The sequence below is a fragment of the Amblyomma americanum genome, chromosome 5, assembly GCF_052857255.1.
Source record: "Amblyomma americanum isolate KBUSLIRL-KWMA chromosome 5, ASM5285725v1, whole genome shotgun sequence".
Lineage (NCBI taxonomy): Eukaryota > Metazoa > Arthropoda > Arachnida > Ixodida > Ixodidae > Amblyomma > Amblyomma americanum.
Genome location: NC_135501.1, coordinates 128,597,808 through 128,615,791, shown reverse-complemented (window position 1 = coordinate 128,615,791; position 17,984 = coordinate 128,597,808). Strand labels below are relative to the sequence as shown.

General features: G+C 47.0%; 1 protein-coding gene across 1 annotated transcript; it reads right to left on the bottom strand.

The window, feature by feature from the left end:
* Nucleotides 1–3,730: 3,730 nt before the first annotated feature.
* Nucleotides 3,731–16,858, bottom strand: LOC144135011 (protein Skeletor, isoforms B/C-like). The gene is made up of 4 exons (XM_077667789.1): nt 16,749–16,858; nt 10,921–10,947; nt 8,590–8,718; nt 3,731–3,849 (listed from the first exon to the last, which is right to left on the bottom strand). The coding sequence occupies exons 1-4, from the start codon at nt 16,834–16,836 to the stop codon at nt 3,809–3,811; spliced, it is 285 nt and encodes a 94-aa protein (XP_077523915.1). The 5' UTR covers nt 16,837–16,858; the 3' UTR covers nt 3,731–3,808.
* Nucleotides 16,859–17,984: the final 1,126 nt, after the last annotated feature.

Here is a 17,984-nt window from a genome sequence, read left to right as displayed (position 1 = left end):
CAAACAGTCGAATTAATCCGGAGTCCTCCATTACGGCGTCTGCCATATCTTATCAGAGAGGATGATATCCTCATTTTCGTTACTCTCACTGCGACAGTACTGAATGGTCCCGACTTGTGCGCGCACATTTAAGGTATCATGTTAGCACATTAAAGGGGCTCATCTCATCGTCTTCACCACAACTCGATTCAGCATTGCTGGTTATCTCGTCCTCCTGGTTGACAACCATCGCTGTTCCTTGGTCAACAACATCGTCGATGATGTGGTCCAGTTTTCTCATTACATCTTCCTCACTAACATGCTGCACATAATTCTTCCATTTCTCGGTAGTCACTTGCATGATGCCTTGTCAAAACACAGGGTTCACGTCTCGGAGCTTCAACGTTCTGTTTTAACTGGCCACGAAACCCATGACGTCGCTCGAAAACCTCTATCAGGTTCAGTTGGCAGTGGTGGGGTAGCAGGCGCAAAACGAGATGGCCAGCAGGGGTGAAGACTACATGGTATCGCTCGCCACCTGTGTGCACGTTGTTGACAGACTTCATGAGTTCGGCCTTCATCTTGTCGTTGCTCCACGCGACACCGTTTTCGGACAGCCAAGCCTGTCTGTCCTTTTTGAGGCTACTCATCGGCGGCACTTTATCCTACTTCACAGAATGATATAGCGCGTTGTCCATCACTATAACGCTGCCTGGCGGTAATAGAGGGAGAAGTTTCCGGGAGAACCACTTTTTGTAGTGTTCCTCGCTGAGTTTTTTCTTTTTTTAGCTCGGAAAACTTCCGCTGCGAATTCGGCAAAACCTCGTTCACTGCCACAATGCGTCACAATAAGCCTGCCACCTTTGCCACTGAGGTTTTGTAGACCAGTCCACAGTCCGGATCGATGTGCTTCGTGGTTAATAGTGCAGTGTGTCCACACTCGAATTGTCGTGTGGCCGGCACTGACCCACGTTGCGTCGGTGAAAAATATAGGTCTATCCTGGCGTCTCTCCTGTCTGGCGCAGGTACCGGCGGCGACACTGCACACTATGCGTCGCTTCGGTTAGCATTGCATTCCAAGAGCACTTCTCGTACCGGAAGCCAAATTTCTTCAGTCTCCTATGCATTGTCGCTGTCAACATGGTCGGTAGCGTGTCTTTTTCGAAATGCGCCACCACCTTGGCAATGGCAGGAATGTCCCCTCTCTGAAAAAAAGCGGTCTACCGCCCTTCGCAACACGCTCAGCTCAGAATCGTCTAGCTTCGTCGTCCGCTCGCGACTTCTTCCGCCAACACGCTTCTTCTGTGCACTCGGCCCGCCTTCAACGTCTGCGCTGACCACTGGAGAAGCGTTCGCTCTATCACCTGGACGAGTTTTTCCGTCTCTTGATGAGAGAATTCGTGATTAAACTGCCGCACATCTGACGCGAAGCGCTTCAGGAACTATGAAAGCCAACAGCTTCGCTCGTCTGCGAAAACAGCGCACTCTCGGTGCAGGGCACACAGGCGACAGAACCGACTCGGTTGATGCGATGTTGAAAAAGATGCGGCGCATTACTCCTTGCAGCCTTCCTCCTCAGAGCTGTGTCCGTACGGGCTTTGTTACTTTCGCCAGTGATTTAACACTCTACCATCCACACCTACCAGTACGTTTTGAACTGCTCGCAGCCTCTGGCGATAACATTCACCGATTGTGCACTACTTTTTAAGCGCGGATGGAGTAAGGGCGATTCGCCCTTTCAGCCGCGTATCGGACCGTCAAAGTAATTATTTCTGGAAGTCACGATGAGTTGGGAGACGAAAATGTGGTAAGTAAAACAAACCACAGGAGATTGCCATTCATGGCACTTAAGATCTGTCGCCACGAAATAGGCTTGTGTTCACTTTGGTTTTAGGCCAAATGTTTTAGGGGAGTCCCCCAAGATGAAGTAGGTTTGTATTAAGGCGGTAATTCCTGATTGGCATCAACCCAAGCGCAGCCATACGGCTACAAAGGAAAGCTGTACAGCTTTCTCAGAAACTTCATTGTAGAAGAAAAATTCTTCGTGGTCCGGGGTTCAAACCCGGGACCACCGCTTCACCGGAGCAGTCGCTCTACCAACTGTGCTAACCGGGATGGCAAGCTTATGGTAGGGCGAGAGCGAATCGGTCAATACCTCGGAGTGGGAACAGGATTGGTCAAAAGTTTTGTAGCCGTATGGCTGCGCTTGGGTGGGTGCCAATGAGTAATGAATCCCTTAACAACTTCGGTTTTAGGAAGAATTATTTTTGGGGCGCAGACATTGCAGGCAACGCCTCTCCTGCCAGGACCACTCACCGGGCCCGTGCTGACTAGTCTGGCACGAGTAATGACTGCGCGAACAGGCACGCTAGCCTTTGCAGCGTTGTCTGCTATGTATGGAACGGAGCAGGAGGTAGCTGCCAGGGGAGGGCGGCTGTTAGCGTAACATGCCACGTGCCAGCAGTGAAGACCTGAGATCAAATTTCGCATTACCGGCTATCGTGACAGCCTGTAAATTTTCTCACTAGCCAAAATAGCAACGTTGTGTCAGTGTGCATTAGGTTTTTTTCTTGATTAAACTATACCTACATGTAGACAAGTCTCCCTCATGGCCCGCTTATAGGTTTGCAGCGTGGCCATTCTGTGCCCTCAAGGCGATCAAGGTGCATCGTTTCCTTTTTCAGATTCTAAAAAAACGTTGCAACGACTAAGGTGTGCCGGATAACCAGAAAGTCCGTAATGTAGAACATGAGTGTAACGTATGTGCTACAAGGCCCCAACACGACTGCAAAGGCAGAGGCACCATTTTAACAAGCACAGCAACCGAGGAGTTCAAGTTTTAGAAAACACCCGCTTCTCTCACATTTTTTGTCTCGCCTGGGCTGGGATTCCAGTTTTTCTATTCCTACGACAAGGCGTCATGTTATTTTTTTTTATATGGAAAGAACATGGCAACATGCCAATTAGTCACTCACGAGACGCTTTTTATATCCGAATACAACTTAACATCGCCGCAGCTTTTCCCTGTCAAAGCCATCCCCTTCCAGCCAATGGCGTCGGCCGATTCTCATGACCCTTTCAGTGTGACAAAGCAGGGAGTGACAGAAGAAAGAGGATAATCTATTCCCTCTATGCTCGGGGTTAGGCCCCTCTCTGCATTCTGGCGCCACACCCTGCATTGTCACGCTAGCAGGCTCATGAGGACCGGTCGACGCCACTGGCTGGAAGGGGGTCCATTGACAGGACTACTCCGTTCTAGAGTTGTATCCGAGTGCAGTGCGCTAGGAGTCAGACCCACATTTGCCGATTTCGCCCCTGTGTCGGGCGACGTGCGTTCATAATATCGGCACCTCTGGCGACGCGGGTTGCAGTCGTAGATTAGACTGCCACCATGATACTGTGCTGTGCGTCCTTTCTTTTCCCTTTGCGTTTGAACACAGGTTTCTCTACAAATAAATTATGGAACAGAATCTCTATTTCCGAGGAGTTCTTGTATCAAGTTGTACGGCACACCTGCTTCTCTTCACAATTTTTTCTCGTCTGGGCTGGGGATTTCAGTTTTTCCATTTCTACGACAACGCGTCATGTTACTTTTTTGTTATACGAAAAGAACGTAGCCATCCCTTTTATGAACTTTCATTAAGCGTCCTTCACATTCTACTGTAATTTGTGCTGCACGCCTCTCTTGCCAGGACCACTCATCAGGGTCGTGCTGACTAGTCCGGCATGAGTAATGACAAATCAACGCATTGAGCGAGTATTTCAAAACCATCCTTTTCGTCTGCCAGGTGGCCCACTTTTTTCTCACGTCCGTCAGCACCTCGCCACTTTAGTCGGGTGTGTCCGTCGTTCCAGCCATAACTTCGGCGTCTGCGGAGAGAAGAGAGGGAGCGACCTTGTCAGCGATTTGTAAGATATGCGACGCAGCTTTCTTCTATTCCATATCGAAAAGCAGAAAATTTTTGTTTCAACAACAGGCTTTCCTGTAGTCTTTTGGGAACTCACAACAAATTCTTGTAGTAGCAACATGATTTTCTGCAGTATTGAGCAGTCCCCTGTCGTAACGATGGATCCCGTTCTGTCACCACAACAGAGTTTCGCAGCAAAACAAAAATTGTAACGACAGGACAAAATTTCCGTTGTATTTTGGAACCGGCTCTGTGGTATTTTTCGACCAGGCCACTTCTCCAAGTACGTTTATGTGGCATGTGACCAAAAATGGGCGAGGGTGAGGAGGACAGCCTCTGCCCGCTCATCAAAGTTTCGAACAGAGCACTTCGTCTCGGCAAGGTCGGCAAGACCATGTTTAAACATTGCCTAAACTACCGAGTCACTCAGACCGCTTAGGGCGGGTGGTGGTTCAAGTGGAAGCCCAGGTTCGACAAAACGTAAAATAAGGCTCGCGGGCGTACACAAAATGTACTGGAAATTATTCAGGCATCCGATCCTAAGCCCGAATCCTGAGCGTCAACACCGTGTTGGCATTGCTCAGTCAAAAACGCCTTTGTTTTTGGAATTAGCCGCCCTTTAGATCTGCTCTTCTTTCGCTTGGCTGGAATTGGCGCAATTTTTAGCTGCGAGATTTTAGGTTTTCAAGTAAATGTGACCTCTATGCCGACACTTGTGTGCTACTCGTCTGGACGATGCTATTTTCGGTCGACCTACACTTGCTTTGCGTCATTCCTTGGCCTGATAACTGTTTAGTCTCAGTTTTTTTTCTTGTTAACGTTTCCTCGGAGACAATTAATTTTCTGTGCATATTTTGCTCTCCTCTTGGTGCACAGGCTGTCACATCATTTTTAGGTCTGGCTTTTTAAAAGGAAAGCTGCTACAAGCAGCCCTCGTCCCACCCCCGCCCCCACCCCCACCCCTCGTAAGGGCCTAAGCCGTTCCCATCCGGTCACATGGCGATGACTTGTGATCAGGTGGCCAGCGGTGGTCTTGAGATCGTTATGGTGCCACGTTGCAAAACAGTTCATCCGTGTAAGACTTTACTGTAGATCTTAAGCATTAGAAAATGGAAGAGGCATGGAGACTTGCTTGGCGGAGTTAGGCGCGTTACTTAAGCAGCTATTTTTTTTTAGCCTTCCCTGGTGTCACTGGCTCCGGTTCGTTTGCCACTTTATCTTTTTGTCGACGAGCGTGGGAATTAAACGTCAGATCTCGGTCCTGTTTCACGGGAGGCGTTAAGGATCTGCATCCTTACATCTCTCGGGTTCTTTTACTAACCACTAGTAGCTTGGAGTTAATTATTCCTTTTTGTAAGCACATAAGGTTTTGAAACTTCACCACATAACAAATACACAAAACTATAAAGAGCACTGAGCGCACCTGAGAAGCACCTCGAGAGGCTCATAATGCAGCAAAATGCCCTCGTAAAAACACGGTATGACCTCCAATACGCTAAAAAACTACTGGTATAATAAAATAAATATAATAAAGGCTGGTATAAATTTTTTTCCAAAATATCCAGAACCTGTCGATTTAAAGAGCAATTTACTCTTAGTTTTTCATCACCTCCTAAATGTCACTGAACGCACTCGAGATCACAGCAGTACGCAGGAATTGCGTAACTAAGGCGTAGGCGAGGCACTTGCAGGGGTGCCAAGCAGCACAATTTATTGGCAAAATATTGGTAATATATTGGCAAAGGCCCGTCCTACGTAGGTCCAGAGTGAAACAATGCATTTCCAATATAAGGCCGATTACCTGTGCGGCTTAGGATTTTAGAAAATGCCCATAAAGGTTGCACAGCGACCATAGACTTTCTTCACAGAAGTGAGAAAATACCGATCGGGAAGGGTGCCATGCAAGGTGACACTACCTCTTTGGTTATATTAATCGTTTGTCTCCCGGAGGTATTCATAGATTGTGATGGCGAATACTTGGGTAGTGAGGGAGAATACCTTAATCTATTGTGCGCTGATGACACCGCCTTCTTAAGTACCTCAGAGAATGAATTGCCAAGCACGACCGAGGACCTGAATGGCAGGCCAAAGGATTGATATGCAAAAAACAAGTGATCTTCAAGTCTTGGAGTGGAACCGCAGTTTACTATCGAAGCGTTGCAAGTGGTAAGATAGTTAATCTGCTATAGGGTGGACTGCATTCGACAGGCACCTTCAGGTGTTGCATAGAAGTTTACAAGTATTCTTCACGAATGAAGTGAAAGACTGCTCTCTCTTACTGGTGCTCACCTATGGAGCAGAAACATGGAGGCTAATGAAAAGGGTTCAGCTCAAGTTAAGAACAACGGAGCGAGCAATGGAAGAGGAAGGAAGAGAGTAGAGTGGGTCAGGTGACAAAACGTGAGTTAATGGCATGCTACTAGAAATCAACAATAATAAATGGGTATCGGCTGGGCATATTTGCACGACAAGATAATCGGTGTTTATCTTGGTTAAGCGTAATGGAGTCGATTCCAAACGAAGACAGCCGTAGTAGCGGGAAGGGGGGGGGGCAGAATGTTACGTGGGCGGATGAGATTATACTCGGCCAACTCAAAAATTTAGGGCCAAATCTGTCTTAAAGAATGCGCTCCACAAATAGCGTCGACCGGTCTTTATAATATCGCAGTTAATCCCACTTCCTGCAGGATCTTGGCAACTACCGGCGACTGAACGCAGAGGATTAACCGCGACGCATAACAAACGATCGGTTCCACTGGCTGGGCGGCCTTTCCTCCCGGATGCATTTTTCAATTGTATCCTACCATAGGAAGTCTGCAGGAATTATCAGCTGGCTGCAGCTGGCACTAGACTGGTTTAACTGCAGAGATATGGGAGAGGCCTTTCATCTGCTGTCGACGTAGGTAGGCTGATGTCGATGATGAAGATGATGGCTTTCTAGGCACAAAAATAGCCAGGCGAAAATAAAACTAATATGTGAGACTCGTTGTAACTGAAACAATTTCTTATTGTGATTAATACACAGTCCGGAGCGTTTCTCCAATGCAGTTGAGTTGTCTTCTCAGTTACGCGTGCACGTCTCTTCGCCCGTTTCATCCAACGCTGTTTATCGTAATGCAAAACTCGCTTAGCAAGCTACCTTTTTCACCAGAAATTCTTCGTTAGGGTTGGTGACAATACCCCGAGCTTGCTGTCATCGCTTTCTACAGCGAAGCACGCATTTTCCACAAAGGCAAGCCAGCTACACTTCCCAACAGTGGTCCCCGAAGAACCAGTAAAATGGCGAAGCCCACACCGGTCGCGGTGCTGTAGAGCTCACCAAATAACGGACCATTGCCAAGACAGCGTAAGCCCCTGTTACAGCCAGAAGCCCCTCCTCCTTCAGAAACTGTGGTTGTCACCCGCACGAAATGACGCCATCAGATTGCCAGGTCACGTGACCGACTGTCATTGGTCATATTAATGGCTCGTGCAAAACATTGGTCCAAAGCCCCCTTACCCATATGAGCTAATAAGTTAAGAACGAAAGCATGGCCGCATATGCATCCAAGCAATCTTCACAATTTCGCTCGCCGTGGTGAAAATTTATTATGGGAACGCCTCATGCTAAGCATCCGCTTCACGAAAAATGCATAGCGTATTAACGCAATTACTTTTAAGATGATTTTGCTAAAACCCGATGCGATGATGGCTGCGCCAAGCCCTATTTCTGTAACGTTTGTAACGTTATGACACTCAAATGGGCAAAATTAATTTTTTAAAGAGATTTCATTGCTTTTGAACACTGAATTTCGTTTCGTTGTTTCCTGGCAGTATAATGCTATCGCCGCGGGTGGTTTAGCACAACCTCGTCTCCACTTGATGGCGGGGCTGAATTCCTGTGCCGCAAGGGCAGCTTTGACAAAAGAGCTTCATGTCACAAAGCATTTGTGACCACAAGAGATGAAGTACCTTTTCCAATCATTTCCTCACAGATAAACGGAGCACGAGGCCAGGGAGAAGCGTGTGCCCCTTGTCTTACTATGGGTACCCGAGAGGGTCGAACCCTGACCTCCCGCATGCCCAGCCGATGCTCAAACCTGTAGGCAACAATAAGCGTCACCAGGATGCATGGTTTGTTCCTCAATGCCCTTACGGCTTCCCCGAAGAGGAGAAAGGTCTTGGAAGGTGAAGACAAGGGTTAGCATATATTTACTTCGCTATGCGGCTGACAAGCAAGCCATGCGCCTGGCTACCTTTGGCAGAGCCTGTACATTCGTGAAAACACTTTCATCACTCAAAGGAAGAGGCAGCCAACCTGTGATTGCCACTGAGCATGAAAGGCACGCAGATCACCACATGCTCATGCAGGAATGGTTCCCAGACCAAAGGTTTGTGGTTTATGGGGGTTTTACGTCTAAAAGCAACTTACCTTAAGGAGGACGCCGTAGTGAAGGGCTCCGGAAATTTCGACGAGCAGTTCTTTAACTAGAACTCACATTGCACAGTGCACGGCTCAACAAATCTGCTATTGAATGGTACTGTCGGCCATTTGCTCTTATAGGTGAAATTGAGTGCCCTTCCCGGCCACGGGATATACAGTTTCGGGGCTTGTCGCTGACACCACCAAAGTGCTCACAAACACACCCTGTGGCCTGGGGAGTTTGGAGCAACCGTGGTCGACATTTCCTGTCAAATGAGTTGCTGGCTAATTAATACCTACCGGGACCTGTGCCGTCGTAATTGAATTCGGTGATGCAGATCAGGGACTCCGTCGCAGCGTACACTTTTCCGCTCACGCCGTGTTCAGTTCTGCTCAGTGTCCCAAGTTCTACTCCGAAGTAGGTCCATTCTGCGGGCGTGCAACGTGCGAATTAACAAGATAGCCTGGAAGCCTAAAGACTTAACAGGACAGCCTCAAGAACACACACGAGCACTCGCGCATGTTCTTGCTTGTTCTTGTGTGCTGTTACGCTATTTTACATGTCACGCTCTGAGAACAATTCCAGCCGACTTTCGCTCACTGCGAAACTGGATTGTTTGGCTCTTCGGAAGGCTCTGTTGGCTGTAGCTCAGCGGCGAAATACTTTTAAGTTCGTAATGAATATTTCTTCGCGGCCACTCGACTCAATCTCGTGACGCTGCGGCTAATATGGACTTCGCGATCACTGGACGAGCAGTAGATGGCGGTGCAGTCAAACCTCAGAAATTCACAAAAAAAGCTTGAGTTCATCTTAACCAAATTTTAGTCTAAGGTTGTTCTTGCCAAAACTCCGCTTAGAACCGGTTACAATGCCCTCATATGGTATGAATAAGTCAGCGCCTTCGGAAATTTCGAGTACCTTTCATGGGATCATCATACATTATTATACTAATCCCACCCACTAATCCACCTCAACCAACCCACTAACTGATCTTAATTCATTTTCCTGGTAAGCCTACTTCCAATATTTTGAGCTTCCTTTCGAATTTTTTTCCGGTGGCCGGTCTTCCAAATTAAATGAGTCCTCCGATTTTCATATATGGAGGGTGTTGATGGCTGCCCGACGCTACCCAGCAATTCTGAACAAATTATCTTTAGTAGCACACATTGTTGGGCTCTAGAAAAGCAATTCAGCTATACATATTTAAGATGAGCGCACAGACAGATTTAACAGGACGGGCGCTAATTCAAACTAAGTTTACTGAAACGCACGCTCATTAAATTTATGTATAACGCTATGGCCATAAATGCGCATGCGCTGACTGCATTCTTTCTAAATTAATGTAACGAGTCAGATCCTGTGAGCGCCCTTCCTGTCATGCCTTTCTGTGTGATCGTCTTAGGTAAGTAGAGGTAAGTTACTTTCCTGGAAACAATACACTTCCAGTAGAAAAAAAACGCACCTCTCCAGATTTCAGAATATAGTAGGATTAGGCAAACATTCAAGCTCACACAGCATCATAGCCCACTGTGTGCCATGGATTTAGTCGGGCTTAGCGTGCTCCCTGCTAGAAGCTGAAGGCCGTCGCTTTTGCAATAGCTTGTTGCTCCGCCACAGTTTGTTCAGCGCTCCATATTCTCGCATTAAACAAAACCTCTTTCGTGCTGCCAGTACCACTGCGGCACCGACAAAACTCGAGTGCTTAGAACACGTCAAATACCTATGCTTATATGAGCACAGCACATATCATCGTAGCATTTTGGAATCTGCTTTCGTCGTGACAAAAATTCTTGTAACCGAAATGCGGTGCAATTGCACGACAGCCATGTTGTCACCACGAAGGGCGACTCCGCAATACTTGACAAAATTCGTTCGTTCTGAAAAATAGGCAAAAAACTGCTCTTCTACCTGGGCACTGAAGTTGCGTTATTTTTTACTGAAACCTTACTTCTGCGTCTATCACTACTGTTGACAATACAGCTGCCTAATAATAACGTTTCTCCGGCAATAAAAAAATACGAGACACTTTGGCAACTAAACTGTTGACAGGCGAAAGCCGACTGCTTATGTGATAATATTCACTATGCCGTGACGACTTCCGATGGATGTGACGTCACACCCTTCCCGAGGCTATATCGATACCCAAATTATACATCTTTTGGGGATCTTAAGTATTAATTACGCTTAATTCCTCATTTTCCCATCTAATTTGACAAAAATCCGACCTTTTTCCGGCCATTCTGTAGAAGTTTACACTGTTGTGACGACTTCCGGTGGATGTGATGTCACATCGTCCCCGTAGCTATATTGACGTCCGCGCTATTTCGACGCAGTTTTGACATTTTGACTACAATTACTCTACAGTCTTCAAGCTTGGCTTCTAGGTTCATTTTTTTCTTCTCTATCTGAAAGCAACCATTTTCTCCCATTGTTTTTAGTTCCTGAGTTAACACGTGTGACACCCTCTGTTAACGGACGGACGACAGTATGAGCCATTAAAGGCTTTCGCCTTAATATCATGCTGGCTGAATTTCAGCGCCTCAAGGAGCAAAAATACAATGCGCACTGATACCTTCCACTAGCCCTTTTTTAAGCCCTTTGTGACATCGTAGGAGCAATGGAGAACTTACTTGACGGGTCTATTGAGGTATCACCTCCTGTGCGGAAAAAAAACGTTGTAGTATTGCTCATCAACAGGGACAAAAAACTTTCACAGATATCATCCTCAAGAGACCAATAATGATGATAGCGAGATACAAGGCCATATACATGTCAAGTGAGCAGTCCAGCATGACGCTTGTGCCGAGATATGTGACCTGAAGCGCAAACTTGTAGACCAGGTGACCTATCCCCAGAGCGGGCCACTATGCGGTCTTCTAGATCAGCCGATCTTTGGCCTGCTGATATTCAAGTGTGTATGAACTGCAGGCACTGAGGAAAAAAATGTTATCTGTATTAAAAGAAACCATCACGCGACCGCTTAGAACACCAGTCATGAAAATAAGATGGTTGAAAGTAGGCCGATGCGACGACTCGTGAGGCGTTCACTTAGTGAGGGGCAAGCATTTTACGGCCCAGAGAAGATAAAAAAAAAAGGGGGACGGCTTCAAGAAAGCTTCGCCTGTTAATTAAGGCTGGTCGCATGGCGCAATACTCTTGCACGGGTCATTTTTTTTTGGCGCATTACAAGCCCCATGGAGTCACAAACCGTCGTCAGTGATAATCTATTCCCATTGGCTGCAGGTAAGTGAAGTCGTCAGACCGGGTCATTCCTGTTGGCTGGAGAAAAATGACATGACGAGATCTGAGCATTCCCATTCGCTGAAAAAAAATATTGATATCACCAGATCGGAGCATTCCCACCGAAAATGACATCACTAGATCGGAGCATTACAATTAACTGGAGGGGCGTGACGTAAAACAGCATTGCCACTGTAAGTGACCTCACTAGCGCTGAACTGACGCCCCGTGCAGTAAAGGCATAGCAGCGTCTAATGCGGTCGCAGTGGCAAGTCATACATGACTACATATCTCATTATAATGGGATCACGTGTCTCTGAATTTTCTCTATAATATCTCTTCAGAAATGTCATGAACGCTAACTTGAGGCTTTAATTCCTCTAATTTGATTATGCCAGTTCTTTCAGACGGAGTCACCAGCAGTTTTTCTCAGAGTTACAGGGGCAATTAAACGTCCCTTATTACATTAAAACATGCCACTGACAAAAAATCGCTTCTGGTGATCACGGTGAAGTGGTGTAGCATGCATTGTTACCGCGTCAATCCTGCCGAGGCGGACGAAGTGCGAGAGTGCCACGAAACCATTAAGCTAACTGTAAAACTCGGACGCTATCCCGTGCTTTCTTTTCAACTTGGGTTTTATCGACCCTTACAGCGCACCCGTGCCGCGCAAGCCAGTCCTCGCTACAACGCCGACTATCACCATTAGTGCAATGTGTTTAGGCTGATTCCCTAAAGTGCAGCAGGCTCTAATCAGCGTAGTTTCCACCTGGGCGCATCCATGCAGCGCCAAAAAAAAGTAATTCAAGCATCCTTGTCTGAGGAAAGGTGCATAAGTTTCGTTCAAGCTGCTATGATATTCTCAAGTGAATGCTGACGGTTAACTATTTTGGTTGTTGACCCTCGATGATTGTCGCCGCATTGACGTGAGCGTTCCGTATGCGATGTACCACAGCAAAATGTACATGCCCGCGAGGCCGTGCAACGCAGGAGACTTTACACTGGTATGTAATGGCACGGGAATAACAGCACCAGTTAAAACGCGATACAGACAATAATAATAATAATAATAATAATAATAATAATAATAATAATAATAATAATAATAATAATAATAATAATTGGTTTTTGGGGAAATGAAATGGCGCAGTATCTGTCTCATATATCGTTGGACACCTGAACCGCGCCGTAAGGGAAGGGATAAAGGAGGGAGTGAAAGAAGAAAGAGGTGCCGTAGTGGAGGGCTCCGGAGTAATTTCGACCACCTGGGGATCTTTAACGTGCACTGGTATCGCACAGCACACGGACGCCTTAGCGTTTTGCCTCCGTAAAAACGCAGCCGCCGCGGTCGGGTTCGAACCCGGGAACTCCGGATCAGTAGCCGAGCGCGCTAACCACTGAGCCACCGCGGCGGGTATTACGCACTGGAGTCGATCTGCTTTTCGAGCAAAACAGGGCACTATGACGCAAACAGACAATGCCCGGGCGACAAAAAAACACAGCACCAAGAAAGGGCGCATCTAAATCACTGCACGGTGAAACAGTAGCACCCTGAAACCACAACGCAACGACAACACGGCGCTCCGAGCGTACAGCAGAGTGTCACGGAGAATCGCCAAGCCTGTAGTAAGCTCGTGCAGAGAAAAGGGAAAATTACGTTTAGCATAGCGTGTACCTCGCCCTGCCACTGCGCCGTGGCCTCTTCGATAGAGAGCGGCGCTGCCGGAGCCGGTCGCAGAGGCCACGACTGCGCATGCGCTCTTTGTCCTGAGGGAGCCAGATGGCGCAACGTTTCCGTCGACACCGCGACCGCTTACCACGTCGGGACCAATTAGCGCGTGCGTAACAATCAGCAGCTATAAGCAACATAATCGGCAGCAGTAAGACCAATTGTTTCGCATTACTGGTCTCAAGCAGACTTAAGTAAACCCTTGGATTTCTATTTTTTTAAGCAGTGACTTGCTATTTCATCACCTGCCACCGTAGTGTTTGGTCGGGGAGCGGTTTTTTTTGCCTGCGCGAGGTTATCGGAGTTTTCGCTTACGTGGTTCGTTTTATTCCATGTGCTTTTTTTTCAGTACTGTATCTCTGTGCCCCGAGAAATAGCGCCTACAACCACGTGCAACTATGCCTAGCAACACCACATACCGCCGTCCTTTCCTTGCACGTAGCCCCCGCGACTGGAAAATCTTTTGTTCAAAAGAGTTACAATGTTAGGCATTGTTCGCTTTCAATGAATGCTTTTTTTCTGTTCTTTATTTGCAAGGTATTTTAGGAAGTACAAAGCACCATTGCTTCTTTTTTCTTTGGTCTTCATGTATGAAATGCTCTTCTTTCTTACGCACTTTCCTTGGCCACTTAAATTTGTTCTGTACATTTAGGGATTAGTAAATACACCCACCTTCGTAACTACACTGCACATTTGGAATTCTTAGATATGAGATAAGAGAACGGCAAACGCTTGCGCAAACGATGCAGAGTTGTTCCAAGTTGCATTATACGTTTACAGCCCGGTCAGCTCGGGGGTGGTCGATATCAAAGAGAGCATGATTATTTTCCCATGGCAAGACTGACTATCCCCCAAGTGGCGTTCCGTTTTTCCTCGAACCTATTTTTCACGGCAGAAAGGAAACGAACGGGCAACACCTGCCCACTTCAATGTACTCTGCTTTCGTTCGGCCTCAACGCATGTGCGTGTGTTTAGAATTCATCGAAGAGATTCAAAATGGCGGCAGCTCAGTTTGTACCACCTGTTCCGGGGGGGGGGGGGGGGGCATCGGGCCCTGCTGGGCCACCTGGGCCGCCACTCTCTCCAGTAGTGGATCCTGAACCTCAGAAAAGAAAAGAATGCACGCACGTGAACTTGACGGCTCCCACACTGTGAGACGGGGCACTACGAAATTTGAGAAGCGAAGCCCAAATTAGGGCATGCTTTCGACACTTCTGGACATGAGAACGACAAAGCAGCTCAGTGCCAATGCACTAATAATAAAAGTGATCGTTGGCGCCCGTCCAGTAAGAAGCGGTACGTTATTTTAACCTCTCAGTTCCAGCGCACCCACATGTGCGCCGAACTTGCGTTGCTCCTGGGACATAATGCGTCACGAATGGCTAATGCTTCTATGCAGAATTTTTAACCAGCAGCGATGTCGCGTCATCTGATTGACAGTTTGTGAGCGATAGATACATCGCGGTAGTATTTCGAGCCTTCAGCGTGGTGGCGTCGCCGCCACGCTGTCGCGTGGTTGGTCACGTGGTGCGGAGCAGCTGCTGGCGGCGCGGTGCCGCGGCTGATCACGTGGTTGGTCAAGTGACCGAGTTCCACTCGGCCAGCTGTAGCTATCGCGTCACTCCAGGCTTAACCAGAGCTAAACCACCGCCAATTTTTTTTGTCCCCTGCTTTAGCTTTTTCAAGAAGCTCCGGTGAGCGGTTTCATTCGCTTGTCCGGCAAACGTGATTGCTTTGAAAAAAATTTAAAATCTGCTTGTCTATTTACATGGAGGCTTCTTATGAACAAATTGACACAAAGAGAGCCGAACACGAACAGCAGTCCGCTTTCACGATACATAACAAGGCGCGATGGAAATTGCACAACCGATCAGCCTGGACGGTGGCATTTTGTTCTCTGAAAATTAAGCATGTTGCGGCGAAATATGGCTATAAGAAGATTCCGACGAAATAATATATAGATTGATAATTCTAAAATCTTCCCATATGACTCACACGGAAAACACATGCAACACCTAAAGTCTGTATGCACTGTACAGAAACACATGCAGAGAAGACGAACTTCATGCGGACTGCGCACAACGTCATGCACATCATATAAAAGGCATGCGGAAACTGTGTGCAAAGGGTGTCGGAACAATTCCAGTTTGAGACTCCGCAATTTCATAATTTCATTAAAAGCCATTACTATTGGGCGTCTGAGTACTGATTATACTGGGCCGTACCCTAGAGGTAGGAGCTCAAGGCTTCAAGGCAGATAATAAAGACAGTGTTATTGAAAGGCTACAAAGACTTTGTACACTACAGATGGGTATACTAGTGTTCGTGGCGAAGAACATGTTGCTCAGTAACGAACTCCGTGTCTCCCGAACTGGCGTGAGTCTTTGTGCACGGCCTTAGCTCTTTGATGCGTCCGGTAAACCAGCTGCTTTTGGTCCTCCAGGCTCGAGCTGGACGGCACGGCCTGCTCAGGTTGAGAGTTTGGGGACGGCCTGCACGCTTTGTCAAGCCCTTGTAGTATTAATACTTAGAAGAGTGCGAAGGATGGGAAACAACGGAGACACGACTAGCGCTGTTTTTAACTATGGACGCTGACCAACAGGACCAATTCACTACACTTATCCACGTAATCTAATACAGATTTGGGTGCTCCCGCATAGCCGGCATTTTTTAGGGTATAATGTGGACTGTATGTGGTGCAAGACGTTGAGGATGTGGGTATGTGTTCGTCTGTAGCAGCCTCCAAGCTTTTTATGTGATTTAAGATAGGTTTAGCTCTTACCCATTTGCGCATAAGTGCACAAGTGGCGCCACCTTGTAGGCTAACATACTACTCCCGCAGGCGAAGAGGTCGGTCGCAGCCGCACTAACGGGTCCCGGGACTTAATTTCAAGCGACTTGTCAACGGTTCGTGTTATCCTTATCAAGCACCTTTCTTATGCAATAACGCCATCCTACACGGTGTACTGGATATGAGCACAGCGCGACTGGTTTCACATTAAATGCACGTAACCCTCCCTTCCGCTTTCATTTAATGCCGACTCCCTGCCCTAGGCAGTCAATGAACTGAGGGAGGACCATAGCGTGCCCTCGCATGCGAGCCCGTTTCAATCACTGGCAGAATGTCTTTCGAAGCTTCATTCCTCCGGCACAGCCGCTCGGATACCAGCCGCGTCGAGCTGTGAAGCTGCTTAGCAGGGATTCCTTTCTGGCTACTCGGAAGCAACACTTGGCGCTCGAGGCGAAAAAAAAAAAGCTCTTGCAATCGACAGAGGAGAGTGGCGACACGACGCTGACAACCCCATTTTATTGCCCGTTCTTTAGTTATATACATCATGAGCGTAGACAAACAGGAAGAGCGCACCTAAATGTAGCAAATGGCAGAACATCACGCTGTCTGACATAAATATTCAATATCTTCCGATAGCTCAGTTAAAATAACTTCAAGCTTGCTTGCTCGCTTGGCCTGTTGAGGCGGATAGGACTCACCCTCGTCGCTGGGCCCGGACGTCGCCACTAAGAGGCCGACGCAGGCCACAAGCACCAGCACCACGCCGCCGATGACAATTGGCGGCATCTTGCCTCCGCCCTCACCCTTTGCTCCCCTGAGAGCGGAGAAGTGTTGACACGCCGCATTTTAGTGCAGTCACTTTGAGTACGGTGGCTAGGTACAAGTCATTTAAATCTAGGTCAAAGATGAAATAACTCAGTTGCAAAGAGCCGTTTTCTCTGTTGCTGAGAGGGTCGCACCATGTGCGTTTTTGAGACATTTCGTGACACTTTAAAGGGTAAGAATTATTAATATATTCTTCTTCCTTTTTCATCGTTTTAAGGTTGATTCTTCCACCTTGAAGGTTTTCTTATTTGTTCCAGTCGGTTTGATGTTGCGGTTTATTTGTTTCTGAGGCGAAAGAGCGCACTGTGTAAAAAGGCAAAAAATTTTGCCCAACGACGCCACAGTATGTAAAAAATTGTACACAGCAGGGCGCAACAAAGAAATTCCAAATATTCAAATATTACCAGACATTAGTAGCACCAAACGCCAGTAGTACACAACAAATGTTACATTATATACAGGCAGTGCACTATAATGTAAAAGCAATCTATAAAATTCATAAGCATGGCGCTAAATCACTCAAGCAAAAACTCGCAAAATCTACATGACACGAAAACAAAAAATACTTCGCTGCAAAAAAAAAAAATGTGATAATTTTAGGTCACCATTGGTTAGGTGCTTTTTAATGTTTTTTTGTTCTTAGAGAGATCAAACATGACATGGGTTCTGAGAACAATTGGAATCTGTTAACTTAGTCTTCCGTAATTATTCCAATTGCTTTGTGGTCTAAGTTTCTATGTTGACAGAGGGGGTATTTAGGAGGACGGCGATTAGGACCGAGGAGATACAAACGATTGCAATGGATGTATTGCAAGAAGCGAATTATGGAGACATTGTTTTATTTGAGTAGGTTATGCTTATGCTAGAGTGGTGACGTTGGTAAGTCTGCCATCATATTCCTCAATAGATTGAAGTGCTTCTTTTTCTCGGTCAGTTTACGACTTGTACTTTGGCTCAGCAAACGGATAACCCATGAATTCTAATGTCTAAAAGAAACTATTAATGAGTTTTAGTATAGGGGTCCCTACCGATTACGGGAATATCTGGTTGCCGATGCACATGCGCAAAGCAATAACGCCCCACGTGGTATTGTCCGGCAACTAGGATGT